Source organism: Hyla sarda, chromosome 1 (genome assembly GCF_029499605.1).
Source record: "Hyla sarda isolate aHylSar1 chromosome 1, aHylSar1.hap1, whole genome shotgun sequence".
Lineage (NCBI taxonomy): Eukaryota > Metazoa > Chordata > Amphibia > Anura > Hylidae > Hyla > Hyla sarda.
In genome coordinates this window covers 175,186,746-175,200,193 of record NC_079189.1, presented here as the reverse complement: position 1 = coordinate 175,200,193, position 13,448 = coordinate 175,186,746, and the positions used below count along the sequence as shown (strand labels likewise).

The window sequence follows — 13,448 nt, the reverse complement described above, 5'->3', positions numbered from 1 at the left end:
AACACTACCAGCTGCCAGTCTGCTTTGTTCACAAAGGAGAACACTCAGAGCTGCCAGCCTGCTTTGTTCACAGCCTGTTTGGCTGTGAACAAAGCAGGCTGGCAGCTCTGAGTGTTTAGGACTCCAGCATGAGTCAGAAATGCTTGCTGACAGGACTGATCGGGAAAAATACAATAGAAATAAGCATATTTTTCATTAACATGCTATTGGAAAGTTATTCAACATTCATTCATCTAAAATATATCAAAAGTTTATTTGATGAGAGGTACCCTTTAATATAGTGACCTTTAGGCCATATTCAAAATTCATAAGAATTTGCAAAATAATGCATGTGGATGAGGTTTTACAAAACAAAGCTCACGCATGGTGAAAAGAATCTGCAAGAACATGTGGACTTTGCTTTGGACTTTTATTAAAATCTACATTGTAAATTCTCTGCTATGAATACAAAACACTAGGTTATTTGCTTTTGGCTGGATTTCTACTTGGAAGCCTTTTTTTTTTTTTGGAATACTGCCACTGCAGCTTTTGAGCCAAAGCCAGAAGTAGATTCTTTCTGCCGCTGAATTTTCTACCCATTGATCTCAATGGGTAGAAAAATACACAACAGCAGCAGATCCGCAAAAAAAAAAAAATATGAAGCATATACACTACGTGGGAAACTACCTATAGCGTTAAAAACTCTTAAAGGCTGGGTTTATTGGCAGATCTTTGGAAATCTGCCACTGTAGTTTTTGAGCAAAAGTCAGAAGTGGATCCACGTGTAAGGAGAGATATAATACGCTATATGGGAACCTACCCTAAAGTTTATTTTGTAAACTAGTCTTATTGGTTGTGCACTGTAAAAAGAGGCAAAACCACAACCTTCAAAAGTCTATGCCCTTAACGACCAAGGACATATATTTACGTCCTTGGCCGGCTCCCGCGATGTAACGCGGGGTCACGCGGTGTTCCTGTGTCATATCGGGTCGGTCCCGGCATGTAACCGGCTAATGGCGTACAGCAGCTATTTCAGTGCCGCGTGCTACTGACCCTTTAGATGCGGCGTTCAAAGTTGAACGCCACGTCTAAAACGAAAGTAAAAGCTTCCCGGCTGCTCAGTGGGGCTGATCGGGACCACCGCAGTGAAAATGTGGTGTCCCGATCAGCTAGTACGCGAGCGGAGGTCCCCTTAACTTCCTCCGGCGCGTCCGTTCGGCGATTGCTCCAAGCCTGAGATGCAGGCTTGAGCAATCAACCGCCGATAACACTGATGAATGCAAAGCTATGGCTTTGCAGTGATCAGTGTAAAAGATCAGTGTGTGTAGTGTTATAGCCCCCTATGGGAGCTATAACACTGCAAAAGAAAAGTGTAAAAAAAAAAGTTAATAAATGTGATTTAACCCTTTCCCTAATAAAAGTCCAAATCACCCCCCTTTTTCCCATAAAAAAAAAAAAAAAACCATGTAAATAAAAATAAACATATGTGGTATCGCTGCGTGCATAAATGTCCAAACTATATAAATATATCATTAATTAAACCGCACGGTCAATGGCGCAAAAAAATTCCAAAGTCCAAAATAACGTATTTTTCGTCACATTTATATCATGAAAAATGAATAAAAAGTGATCAAAAAGTCCGATCAATACAAAAATGGTACCGTTAAAAACTTAAGATCACGGCGCAAAAAATGCCAATCCCATACGCAGTAAAATAAAAAAGTTATAGGGGTCAGAAGATGACAATTTTAAACGTATAAATTTTCCTTCATGTAGTTATGATTTTTTCCAGAAGTACGACAATATCCAACCTATACAAGTAGGGCATCATTTTAATTGTATGGACCTACAGAATAAAGATAAGGTGTCATTTTTACCAAAAAATGTACTGTGAAGGAACGGAAGCCCCCAAAAATTACAAAATGGCGTTTTTTCTTCAATTTCGTCGCACAATGATTATTTTTCTGTTTTGCCGTAGATTTTGGGGTAAAATGACTGATTTCACTGCAAAGTAGAATTAGTAGCGCAAAAAATAAGCCATCATATGGATTTTTAGGTGCAAAATTGAAAGGGTTATGATTTTTAAAAGGCAAGGAGAAAAAAATCGAAAGTGCCAAAAATGAAAAAACCCGAGGTCCTTAAAGGAGTTATTCTGGAAAAAACTTTTTTATATATATCAACTGGCTCCATAAAGTTAAACAGATTTGTAAATTACTTCTATTAAAAAATCTTAATCCTTTCAGTACTTATGAGCTTCTGAAGTTAAGGTTGTTCTTTTCTAGGTTTGCTCTGGGGATTTGCTTCTAAACTGGGCGGTTCCCGAGACACGCGTCAACAGAGAGCACTTAGACAGAAAGAACAACCTAAACTTCAGAAGCTCATAAGTACTGATTTTTTAATAGAAGTAATTTACAAATCTGTTTAACTTTCTGGAGCCAGTTGATATATAAAAAAAAAGTTTTTTCCTGGATAACCCCTTTAAGGGGTTAAAGGAATACCCCAGACGGCACCCCAGACATACGGTGAACTTCGCTCCATGCTGGATAACTGGCGATGTGGGGCGGAGGTTCATGATGTCGCAGCCGGACCCCGCTCATGATGTCACTGCCATGCCCCCTCAATGCAAGTCTATGGGAGGGGCCGTGGCGGATATCACGCCCCCTCCCATAGACTTGCATTGAGGGGGCGTGGCCATGGCGTCAGGAGCGTGGCCTGGCTGTGACGTCACGAGCCTCTGGTGCTGCACCCGACGCTCTAAACGAATGCCGGGTGCAGCAGGGAGATTGCGGGGGTCCCCAGTGGAGGTCCCCAGTCTTTTGGATAGGGGATAAGATGTCTAGGGGCGGAGTACCTCTTTAAACACTGTACAGCATTTCTATAGCATTTCTTTATGTGCACTGATATTTGTTTGTTAATTTAAAAAAATCGAACTGCATAAAAGGAAAGCATTCCTAAAATTATCACCAGCACTTACTTATATCTGAGGAAGAGCCACTGGATAAACCATATTCCAACCAAAATCATTCCATTTATCTCAGAGACAGAAAATGCCCATGTTATTCGATCAATGTAGTCAAAGAACTTGTCCGGTAAAGGTGGGCTTACTTCTTTAGGGGGAACCCTTTCATGAACAACTGTGATCATAACTGTTGTGAGGACCATATTGAAGAGAGCATAGACAAATGCAATGCCAGTTTTCCACCATTCTAGAGGATATTTATTTTTAGAGTCCTCTGGCAAACTGATCTGAATATAGTTTGGATACTTCTTTGCTCCTTTTCGCAGACCATTGGGTAAACCTTTGGGCTTAGCCTTATGATTTTTGTCATCTTCACTGTTTGTGGATACAGATCTTGGAAAGCCATTTAGTGTCTCGCTGCTTGGAGTTTCTTTGTGTACTTCAATGACTGCAGTCTCAATAGCATCCATTAGGGTAAGTTTAGGGAGAACAAATCCGATGTACAATCACCTATAAAAAGAGGAAAGAAACAAACAATTTTACTAATAATTACAAATCTGATTTTCTACACTGGTCACATACACCATTCATACCGGTATAGAGATCATACAATGATTTGGTGCAATGGAGTGGTCATGGGCACTAATACATTAGAGGAGTTGGATAGATAACCTTGTATGGTCATGTATAACCCAGTTAGTATGTGTTCACATGGTCAGGTTTTTGCACCTCTTGGAACAGACCATAGATGAACAATATCTATAAAAGTATAGATAGACACAGTCATTTTTTCAGTGTCAAAATTCCAGTATACTGAATGGCACTCTAATTATCAACACAAAATTCTCAAACTAGAACAGGATGTCCTATAGAAAAAAAATGACGAAACTAGCAAGAGATTAAGATGACTATGCAACAAATAACATTAAATATTGGCTCACATCCAAGAAATCTGAAGCACGGACACATCAGAACTATACTAAACCCAGAAACAACAAGCAGGTCACTACTAAAGTACCATCACAACACCATGTAGCATCCATCAAGACCTTCCCTCCCTCCTTCATCAAAAATACTCCCTCTGCCATATATAAACCTAATGTAGTTCATTCACCTATGAGTTCTCATGAGAATCCAATGCATCCACTATCTAAACACACCTCCTCTGTACCATCCTTAGCAAAGAGTCACCCCACCATACCTCTCAGTACACACAATACATCAGTCTCCACCAATATCTGAAAAGAGTCTTCTCTATCAAGGGAAATGATACTCCAGACCAGCCTGCCGAAGAATCCCCTTGCAGTCTAATCCCTCCCCAGATTCAGACAGACCTCAAACCCAAGTCATTCTTTTACCCCTTCTAGTCTCGGGTTAACTTTTTAGAGACATTCTCTAGCATGGTCTGAAAATGACCTTGAATCTCTCGCTAAAAATAATACTAAAATACGGTAACAATCAAATCTCAGCAAACCAGAAATCACTGCACTAAAAACCTTGTCAGACAATCAGACTATTATCTGTCACTAAATACTAGAGTCTACTATCCTACAATCCCACAGAACAATATACCAAGGAATTTAAAGTGGTATTCCAGGAATTTTTTTTATTGGACTATGCTACAGGGGCTGTAAAGTTAGTGTAGTTCATACATAATACAGTGTCTGTACCTGTGTGTGACGGTTTTCTCACAATTCTTATGTGATTTTCACCCTAATATTTATTTTTAACAGCATACAAAATGACTGTTGTCTCCGATTTTTCCCAGCTTGCAATGTGGCCGAGTCCTGACTCACTAGTCAGCTGATGACAGGGAGCCTGTCTGCTTCAATGGGTGGAGGGATCAATCTGCAACTAATGCAACAGCTGGAGGCACCCTGATTGAAAACCACATGTCTTTTGAATGGATGCAGCTCATTTATGTTTCAATGGGTGGGGTGGCTGATGTGTGGAAGATGGAATTGTGGGATTTGTAGTCAAAAAAAGAAAAGTCAAACAGGAAATACCAGTTCACAAACAGCTAGCCACAGTATTATGCAATCTCACAACATAGCCATTTAGCCCCCAGACATGCGCAGATCCTTTCTAAGCATGTCCATTACTGTCTGCCAGGTACGTACTAAAATCACCTTATGCTGGATAACCCCTTTAAGTTTATTGTTCAGAATGAAAAATGCAAGATTTCAGGAATATTTTTAAATTTAGATAATAATATGAAAAGTTTGAAAAAAAGTATGCTTAATATAAAAACTTGACCCAACCCCTTAAGGACTGAGCGTTTTTCCGTTTTTGCACTTTCATTTTTTTCCTCCTTACCTTTTAAAAATCATAACCCTTAAAATTTTGCACAAAAAATCCATATGATGGCTTATTTTTTGCGCCACCAATTCTACTTTGTAATGACATCAGTCATTTTACCCAAAAATCTACAGCGAAACAAAAAAAAAAAATAATATTCGTGTGACAAAATTGAAGAAAAAACACAATTTTGTAACTTTTGGGGGGCTTTCAATCCTACGCAGTGCACTCTTAAAAATAACACCTTATCTTTATTCTGTAGGTCCATACATTAACTTCTAAAAAAAAATCATAACTACATGCATGAAAATGAATACGTTTAAAATTGTCATCTTCTGACCCCTCTTTTTCATTTTTACATGTACAAGGTGGTATGAGGGCTAATTTTTTGTGCCATGATCTGACATTTTTATCATTAGCATTTTTGTACTGATCTGACTTTTTGATCGCTTTTTCCTTTTTTTATGGTATAGAAAAGTGACCAAAAATACGAAATTTTGGATTTGGAATTTTTTATATGTACGCCATTGACTGTGTGGTTTGATTAATTATATATTTTTATAGTTTGCAAAAATTACGCATGCGGCGATACCACATACGTTTATATTTATTTTTATTTACACAGTTTTTTTTTAATGCTAAAAGGGGAGTGATTAAAACTTTTATTTAGGAAGGGGTTAAATCACATTTATTTAAAAATTTATTTTTTTTACTATTCTTACACTTTTTTTTTATCCCCCATAGGGGACTATTATATGCACTAATTCGAATGCATACACTGAACAATGCTATGCCATAGCATAGCATTGATCAGTGTAATCTGTGCTTGATTACTCAAGCCTGGATCTCAGGCTTGGAGAAATTAAACGCCGATCGGACAGCGTGGAGCCAGGTAAGGTGGCGGTCCCGAACAGCTCAGCTGAGCTAATTAGCAGGATATTCTCCCGTTTTAGACGCCATGATCAACTGTCCACTGGTACCTCCTGCGATTTCCTGCCTGGCGCCCTGGCTGCCCCGATGAATGGAGCGACCCCTGCAGAGTGCTGTTGACCAACGCAAGGGGATAAGTGTCTGATCGTAGGAAAACTGACCGCTGGAGATACATTAGTTCAGCACTTGTGCATCTCTGGCTCTCCTATGAACAAGGGGGGGGGGATGGGTGTCGACCACTGCTGCTCCATGCAAGAGGAGAGCCTGTGTTCTAAAAACAAATCTTCAGGAGATGGCGGTGGTTTCAGTGGTTGGAAACCCCTCGGCAATCGGACACTTATTCCTTTTTCTGTGGATAGGCAGTTAAGTGCCGTACTTCCCCCTTCAAGCAATAGATCATTTTCTGATGATACAGTCCCTCTAAAAGACAAGTCATTCACTTACAAAGTAGGCACCTATATCTGATACTGAAGAGACAATCTTACTGATTCTGGAAGGCTGCATTTCTAATTTTCCCAAGAAGCATTGCCCTAAAGACTCCTACCTTTTGCAGGAAGAATTAGTACCTTGCTGCGTCCTTTATCAAAACTGCAATGTTCTATAGATAAGTTTTCTAAAAGCATCAATGTCCATGCATGCACTTCAAACAGCAGCTTGTTTTCTGTTGTACTGTCAAATATTACATAATGGGCGTGTCTGTATATACATATGTATTAATATATAGAAAAAGACTAACTATTCACTATATTTGAATTGAAGCTAAATCTCATTTATGCTTAAAATAAATAAAAATGATTTTTAGTGAGATCATAATACAACAATACTCAAGAAACCGAATTACATGGTAGCAACAGCTGTAATATTGTAAATTCCTTAGACAAATGCTGCTTTTTATGCTTATAACAACAATACACATTATGTTTCTGCACATCTTAACAAACAAAGAATATGCACTTAGTTTGTATGGGGTGTGTTTGCTATCTCTTTCATCCCTGAGTGTCTCAAGGCTATGGTATTATTTTAGGACAGTTTTCCATTTAGTCAACTAGAACTTGAAGGTCACTTAGGCTGGGTTCACTTTATGTTTTGGTCATAGTTTTCTATCAGGTTTTTTAAGCCAAACAATATTCCTCAAAACCAGACCAAACCGTATGCAACCGTGTGCTTTAAAAAGAAACCGTATACGGTTGGAAAATGTGTGTCCGGTTGCATGCAGTTGCATATGGTTTTTAAAAATAAAATCCAATCCTGTTTTAACATGTATTTCATTTTTAAATAAAGTTCCTATTGTTCTAATTACATTTTATTCTAGGATCGCTATGCGCATGTGCAAAGTAAAAAAACGTATAGTGAAAACCGGAATGAACCGTACACACATACGGTTCTCATAGACTCCCATGTGAAAACAACCGTATACGGCTACAATACGGTTTGTCACCCGGACACAAAACCGTGGTAAACCATGGTTTTGAGTACAGGAAAAAAAACAAAAAAAAAACAAATGAACTTCAAAATGGATGTAACTGCATGCATAATGTTGCATACGGTTTTGAATGGCATGTCAATGGATACGGTTTTCCGTACGATTGCATACGGTTTTCAAAATGAAACCGTATACAGAAACCGTAGGGGAAAATGGTGGTGTGAACGCACCCTTAGACGGTGCACTGTCACACAAGAATAATAGCACCTATCTGCATCCAGAAAGTCAAGCGACCAATAAAGGGAACCTGTCACCAATTTTATGCTGCCCAAAACTGGTAAAAACAGTGCAATGCCAGGATACTATGTCGTTTCCAAGAAATTATAGTTTAGAAGTGCAGATGGGACCCGTTAACTAGTCATTGGGGTGGTGCTGGTGGCTGCTCTCCACCCGGCAAGCGATGGAGTAATGCACACCTGTATTTAGGGAATGGCGCATCACTCAGCGCGGCAGGGCGGAGAGTTGTTACTGGGACCCACCGCAATGACTACTTACCTGATTGGGGTAAGCTATGATCTCTCTGAAACACCCAAGATTTTTAGAGTAAATCATAGTGTCCCGACATTTACGACCCCCTTCCCGTACCAGTTCTATGCTGCCCATGGTTTGGTGAACAGCAGTTATGAGGTGTAAGTGCTTGTTCCTGTCATTTACAGAATAGCAACAGAAAACCCAAACAAGCATAAAAACTAGTTCCATACATATTCCTTAAAATGAGGGTTAACTAACCACTAATGTAGCCTTATATTTAGTGTAAAGCCATTAATAACTTCTGTGGTGGCGCCTCATAAATAACTCATAAGTTAACGGCTGAGAAGTTTATGCCTCCTTTAGTTAAGTTGAAACACAACAAGGCTGATTTCTGTTCTTTGCGCCTCTTTTCTGTGTGTTTCTATTTTTGGCGCACAGGATTTGTGCCTAAATTATGTAGCCGTGGGCCAAAAATAATGACAGTTGCACCTTGCTTGTCATGAAAGTTCTTTTTTTGTGGAAATGGGTATGTTTTTGTCTAGGCCACAGTTTAACATGATTTGGCCATTTTCTGCTGCAGTCTGATCCAGTTTATATATTGTGTATATGTAGACTGCATGATGGTGGCACAGTAAAGTGCATGCTGACAAGCGCCACATCTACAAGCGAACACAGCTAAAAATACCTTGACTCTAAAAAGGCAGAACCAAAAGGAACCACTAATAGATACATTTATTCATCATTGTGTTTCACAAAATTGGTGACGTTCTTGAAAAACATTTTTTTTTTATCCTTTTGTCTCAATTCATCAATACATTGGTAGGAACATCACAAAGATATTTCTGAAAGCAAAAGGGAATTCACCTTCAAAATTTGACTGATCCCTTGACAATCTACAGAGATTCCGCAGCAGCAGAGTCCCATTGATTTCAATGAGAGTCTGCAGCACTGTTCATTTAGAGCAGAAATTCTAATTCCTGTGTCCGCAGAAAGAATAAACAGGTCAATTTTTTCTGCGAACTCTGCACAGAAATGCATTGCTGTCTATGAGACGGCACATTTCCGGGCGGTCCTAGCCCTGGCATGTTCTGCCGGCGCTACGCTGTCAGGGGAATGTCCGCACGGACATAGCCTTAGAGGACATCTTCCAGCTCTTTATCATGCTCAGAGCTGCAGTTATGGGTAGGTAGCTGATAATGGAATACAACTAATGAAAAATGTTGCTTATCTAATGGCTGTTTGCAAAGTTATAAAATTATGTTTTCTGTTTAAGCTAAAGAGGCTGGCCTGAGCTGCAGAATGCATGCCTTCTACCTTCCCCATCCCTCCCTTAGGCTTCCAGCATTGAGTCTTGTCCATCAATCATGAAGGGCAGGGCGTGGAGGAGGAGAGAGGAAGCATGCATGCTGCAGCAGCATAGCATGGACTCATTACACTTAAGCTTGGAATAAAAGCATAATGTTAAAACAGCCATCAGATAAGAGGTAGGTATCAGTCATGGCCGTAAATGTTGGCACTAGGGCTGGGCGGTATGACCAAATATGTGTATCACGGTATTTTTGTAACTTATGGCGGTTACACGGTATATAACGGTATTCCCCCCACCAAAATTAATTATCAGCCCAGTGCTGCCCTCTCCCCATCGGGGTAAATACTCACATATCACCCGCAAGGGCTGCCCTCCTCGTCCTCCTGTTTGTTGAGGGCCGCCAGCGCTGACACTCTATACTGTACACTGTATCCCTATGCCCGGGCTGCAAAAGGTAAACAAAATAAACTTTAACGCACGTTCCTACGTCGGCCTCATGCTCTTTCTGGGGACGGGAATGTCGGAGAGCCGTCAGCCTATCACCGGCCGCAGAGATGTGCCGCATCGGCCGGTGATTGGCTGAGCCCACTGTCATGTAAGAAGCCAGCCAGCTTCTTACATGACAGTGTGCTCAACCTATCACCGGCCGAGGAGGAACATCGCTGCGGCCGGTGATAGGCTGACGGCTGTCCGACGTTCCCGTCCCCAGGAAGCAAGTCCGGACAGACGGGGAAGCTGAGCTAAAATTTATTTTGTTCATCTTTTGCAGCCTGGGCACAGGGATACAGCGTACAGTATAGAGTGTTAGCGGCGTTAGCCTGCAACAAACAGGGGGACGAGGAGGGCAGCGATTGTGGGTGATATGTTAGTATTTACCCCGATGGGGACAGCGTAGCACTGATAATTAATTGGGGGGGGGGGGGGAAGCAAAACAGCGCTCGCGGGTCACATATGATTAGTTCCCCGATGTGGGGACAGCGCAGCGCTGGGTTGATAACTCATTCATTCCCGCCCAGCCCTAGTTGCCCAGACCCAGTTGGCACCCCTGAAATTTTTCAAGAAAAGTAAGTATTTCTCACAGAAAAGGATTGCAGTTCAACATGTTTTACTATACACATGTTTATTTCCTTTGTGTGTATTGGACCTAAACCAAAAATAGGAGGAAAAGAAGCAAATTGGACATAATGCCACACCAAACTCCAAAAATGGTCTGGACAAAGTTATTGGCACCCTTTCAAGATTGTTGATAAAGAAGATTGTTTCAAGCATGTGATGCTCTATTAAACTCACCTGGGGCAAGTAACAGGTGTGGACAATATAAAAATCCCACCTAAAAAGGATAGAAGTTCACTTAGTCTTTGCATTGTGTGTCTGTGTGTGCCACACTAAGCATGGACAACAGAAAGAGGAGAAGAGAACTGTCTGAGGACTTGAGAACCAAAATTGTGGAAAAATATCAACAATCTCAAGGTTACAAGTCCATCTCCAGAGATCTAGATTTGCCTTTGTCCACAGTGTGCAACATTATCAAGAAGTTTGCATCCCATGGCACTGTAGCTAATCTCCCTGGGCCTGGACAGAAGAGAAAAACTGATGAAAGGTGTCAACGGAGGATAGTCCGGATGGTGGATAAGCAGCCCCAAACAAGTTCCAAAGATATTCAAGCTGTCCTGCAGGCTCAGGAAGCATCAGTGTCAGCATGAACTATCCATCGACATTTAAATGAAAAAAACGCTATGGCAGGAGACCCAGGAGGACCCCACTGTTGACACATAGACATAAAAAAGGAAGACTACATTTTGCCAAAATGAACTTGAGTAAGCCAAAATTCTTCTGGGAAAACATCTTGTGGACAGATGAGACCAAGATAGAGCTTTTTGGTAAAGCACATCATTCTACTGTTTACCAAAAAAGGAATGAGGCCTACAAAGAAAAGAACACAGTACCTACAGTGAAATATGGTGGAGGTTCAATGGTGTTTTGGGGTTGGTCTGCTGCCTCTGGCACTGGGTGCCTTGAATGTGTGCAAGGCATCATAAAATCTGAGGATTAACAACAGATTTTGGGTCGCACTGTACAGCCCAGTGTCAGAAAGCTGGGTTTGCATCCGAGATCTTGGTTCTTCCAGCAGGACAATGACCCCAAACATTTGTCAAAAAGCCCCCAGAAAATGGATGGCAACAAAGCGCTGGAGAGTTCTGAAGTGGCAGCAATGAGTCCAGATCTAAATCCCATTGAACACCTGTGGAGAGATCTTAAAATTGCTGTTGGGAAAAGGCGCCCTTCCAATAAGAGAGACCTGGAGCAGTTTACAAAGGAAGAGGGGTCCAACATTCCGGCTGAGAGGTGTAAGGAGCTTATTGATGGTTATAGGAAGCCACTGATTTTAGTTATTTTTTTCCAAAGGGTATGCAACCAAATATTAAGCTAAGTGTGCCAATAATTCTGTCCAGCCCATTTTTGGAGTTTGGTGTGACATTATGTCCAATTAGCTTTTTTTCCTCCCTTTTTTGGTTTAGTTCCAATACATACAAAGGGAATAAACATGTGTATAGCAAAACATGTGTTACTGCAATCCTTTTCTGTGAGAAATACTTCTTTTTCTTGAAAAATTTCAGGGGTGCCAACATTTACGGCCATGACTGTATCTCTGAGCATGATATAGAGCTGACAGGTTGCGTTTAAAGAAGTACTCTGGTGGAATTTTTTTTTAATCAACTGGTGCCAGAAAGTTAAACTGTTTTGTAAATTACTTCTATTTAAAAATCTTAATCCTTTCAGTACTTATCAGCTGCTGTATACTACAGAGAAAGTTGTATTTCTTTTCAGTCTGACCACAGTGCTCTCTGCTGACCCCTCTGTCCTTGTCAGGAACTGTCCAGAGCAGGAGAGGTTTGTTATAGGATTCTTGTACTCTAGACAGTTCCTGACATGGACAGAGGTGTCAGCAGAGAACACTGTGGCCAGACTGAAAATAATTCCAGAAAGAAATACAACTTCCTATGGAGCACACAGCAACTGATAAGTACTGGAAGGATTAAGATTTTTAAAAAGCAGTCATTTACAAATCTGTTTACATTACAAAAAAATTTTTTTCTATGGTAGTACTCCTTTAAACTAACAAATGTGTCTATAGTGATTCACATGTTGAGTTTATCTTACTTTAAGCAAATTGTTAAAATGGTTTTAGTGGTTTACGTAATGTACAAAAAGGCACTGAAATGGCCAAATCATCTTGGTACGAAGGTGGATATTCACATTTCTGCTCTTAGGCATAGTCCTTTCTAAATAAGTGAAGAATGAAGCTTGACTTTCTAGGGGTTTTTATATATATTTAGAAAATAACGCAATGCATTGTATTTTCTTAAGTGTAAATCAATTACAAAAGGAGACAAGACAACACGGATACAGCCAAGGCAATCCCCTTCTTCATAGCAGTGAAGGCCAAATGGTTTGTCTGGCTCTATGTTTTCCCACCAGAGTTTGAAGCAAACAGTAAATGATACTAATGGATCATTATCCTAGGGCAATTTTCAGGAAAAAAAAAAATAAAATCATGTTTTCTTTTCCCTGCAATTAATTGTCACATTTGGTGTCTGAATCTTCTATGTGTCCAACAAGAGAAACAGTTCACATCTCAGGGCTCCCGTCACCTTACACAAAAGGACTATGGGGGGGTATTTCTCAATTTTGCCTGTTGACAGTTTCTTTTTATCCTTTTTTTTTTCACTTTGGTTTTCGTGGACATGCACCAAATTTATCATTTGGCGCACGTTGTTAGTAATTTTGGCGCAAATGTTGAAATCAGCTGTTCACAGCGCCTTTTACACAGAACTTACCGCCACAGAGGACGCGTATTTTACCCTGTAGAGCAGCCATTTCGGAGTCCCTCCTGCAGTATATCAGCAAGCGACATGAGTTATTTTCTTTTGTGGGGTTTAGAGCCACCATGTGAAATGGATTTTATTTTCAACTTGGGTATTTTTTTTTTTTCTGTTACTTTAGTGCAGTGGTCTTCA

At 40.4% G+C, this 13,448-nt stretch overlaps 1 protein-coding gene across 8 annotated transcripts in view; it reads right to left on the bottom strand.

Moving 5' to 3' along the window:
• SGMS2 (sphingomyelin synthase 2) overlaps positions 1 to 13,448 on the bottom strand; it is a 73,320-nt gene that overhangs the window by 20,360 nt on the left and 39,512 nt on the right. For all 8 annotated transcript variants that reach the window (XM_056564331.1, XM_056564284.1, XM_056564293.1 and 5 more), the window contains one exon: positions 2,954 to 3,448. In XM_056564331.1, coding sequence (XP_056420306.1) covers positions 2,954 to 3,408 — 455 coding nt within the window. In that variant the 5' untranslated portion in view covers positions 3,409 to 3,448. The remainder of the gene's footprint in view (positions 1 to 2,953; positions 3,449 to 13,448) is intronic.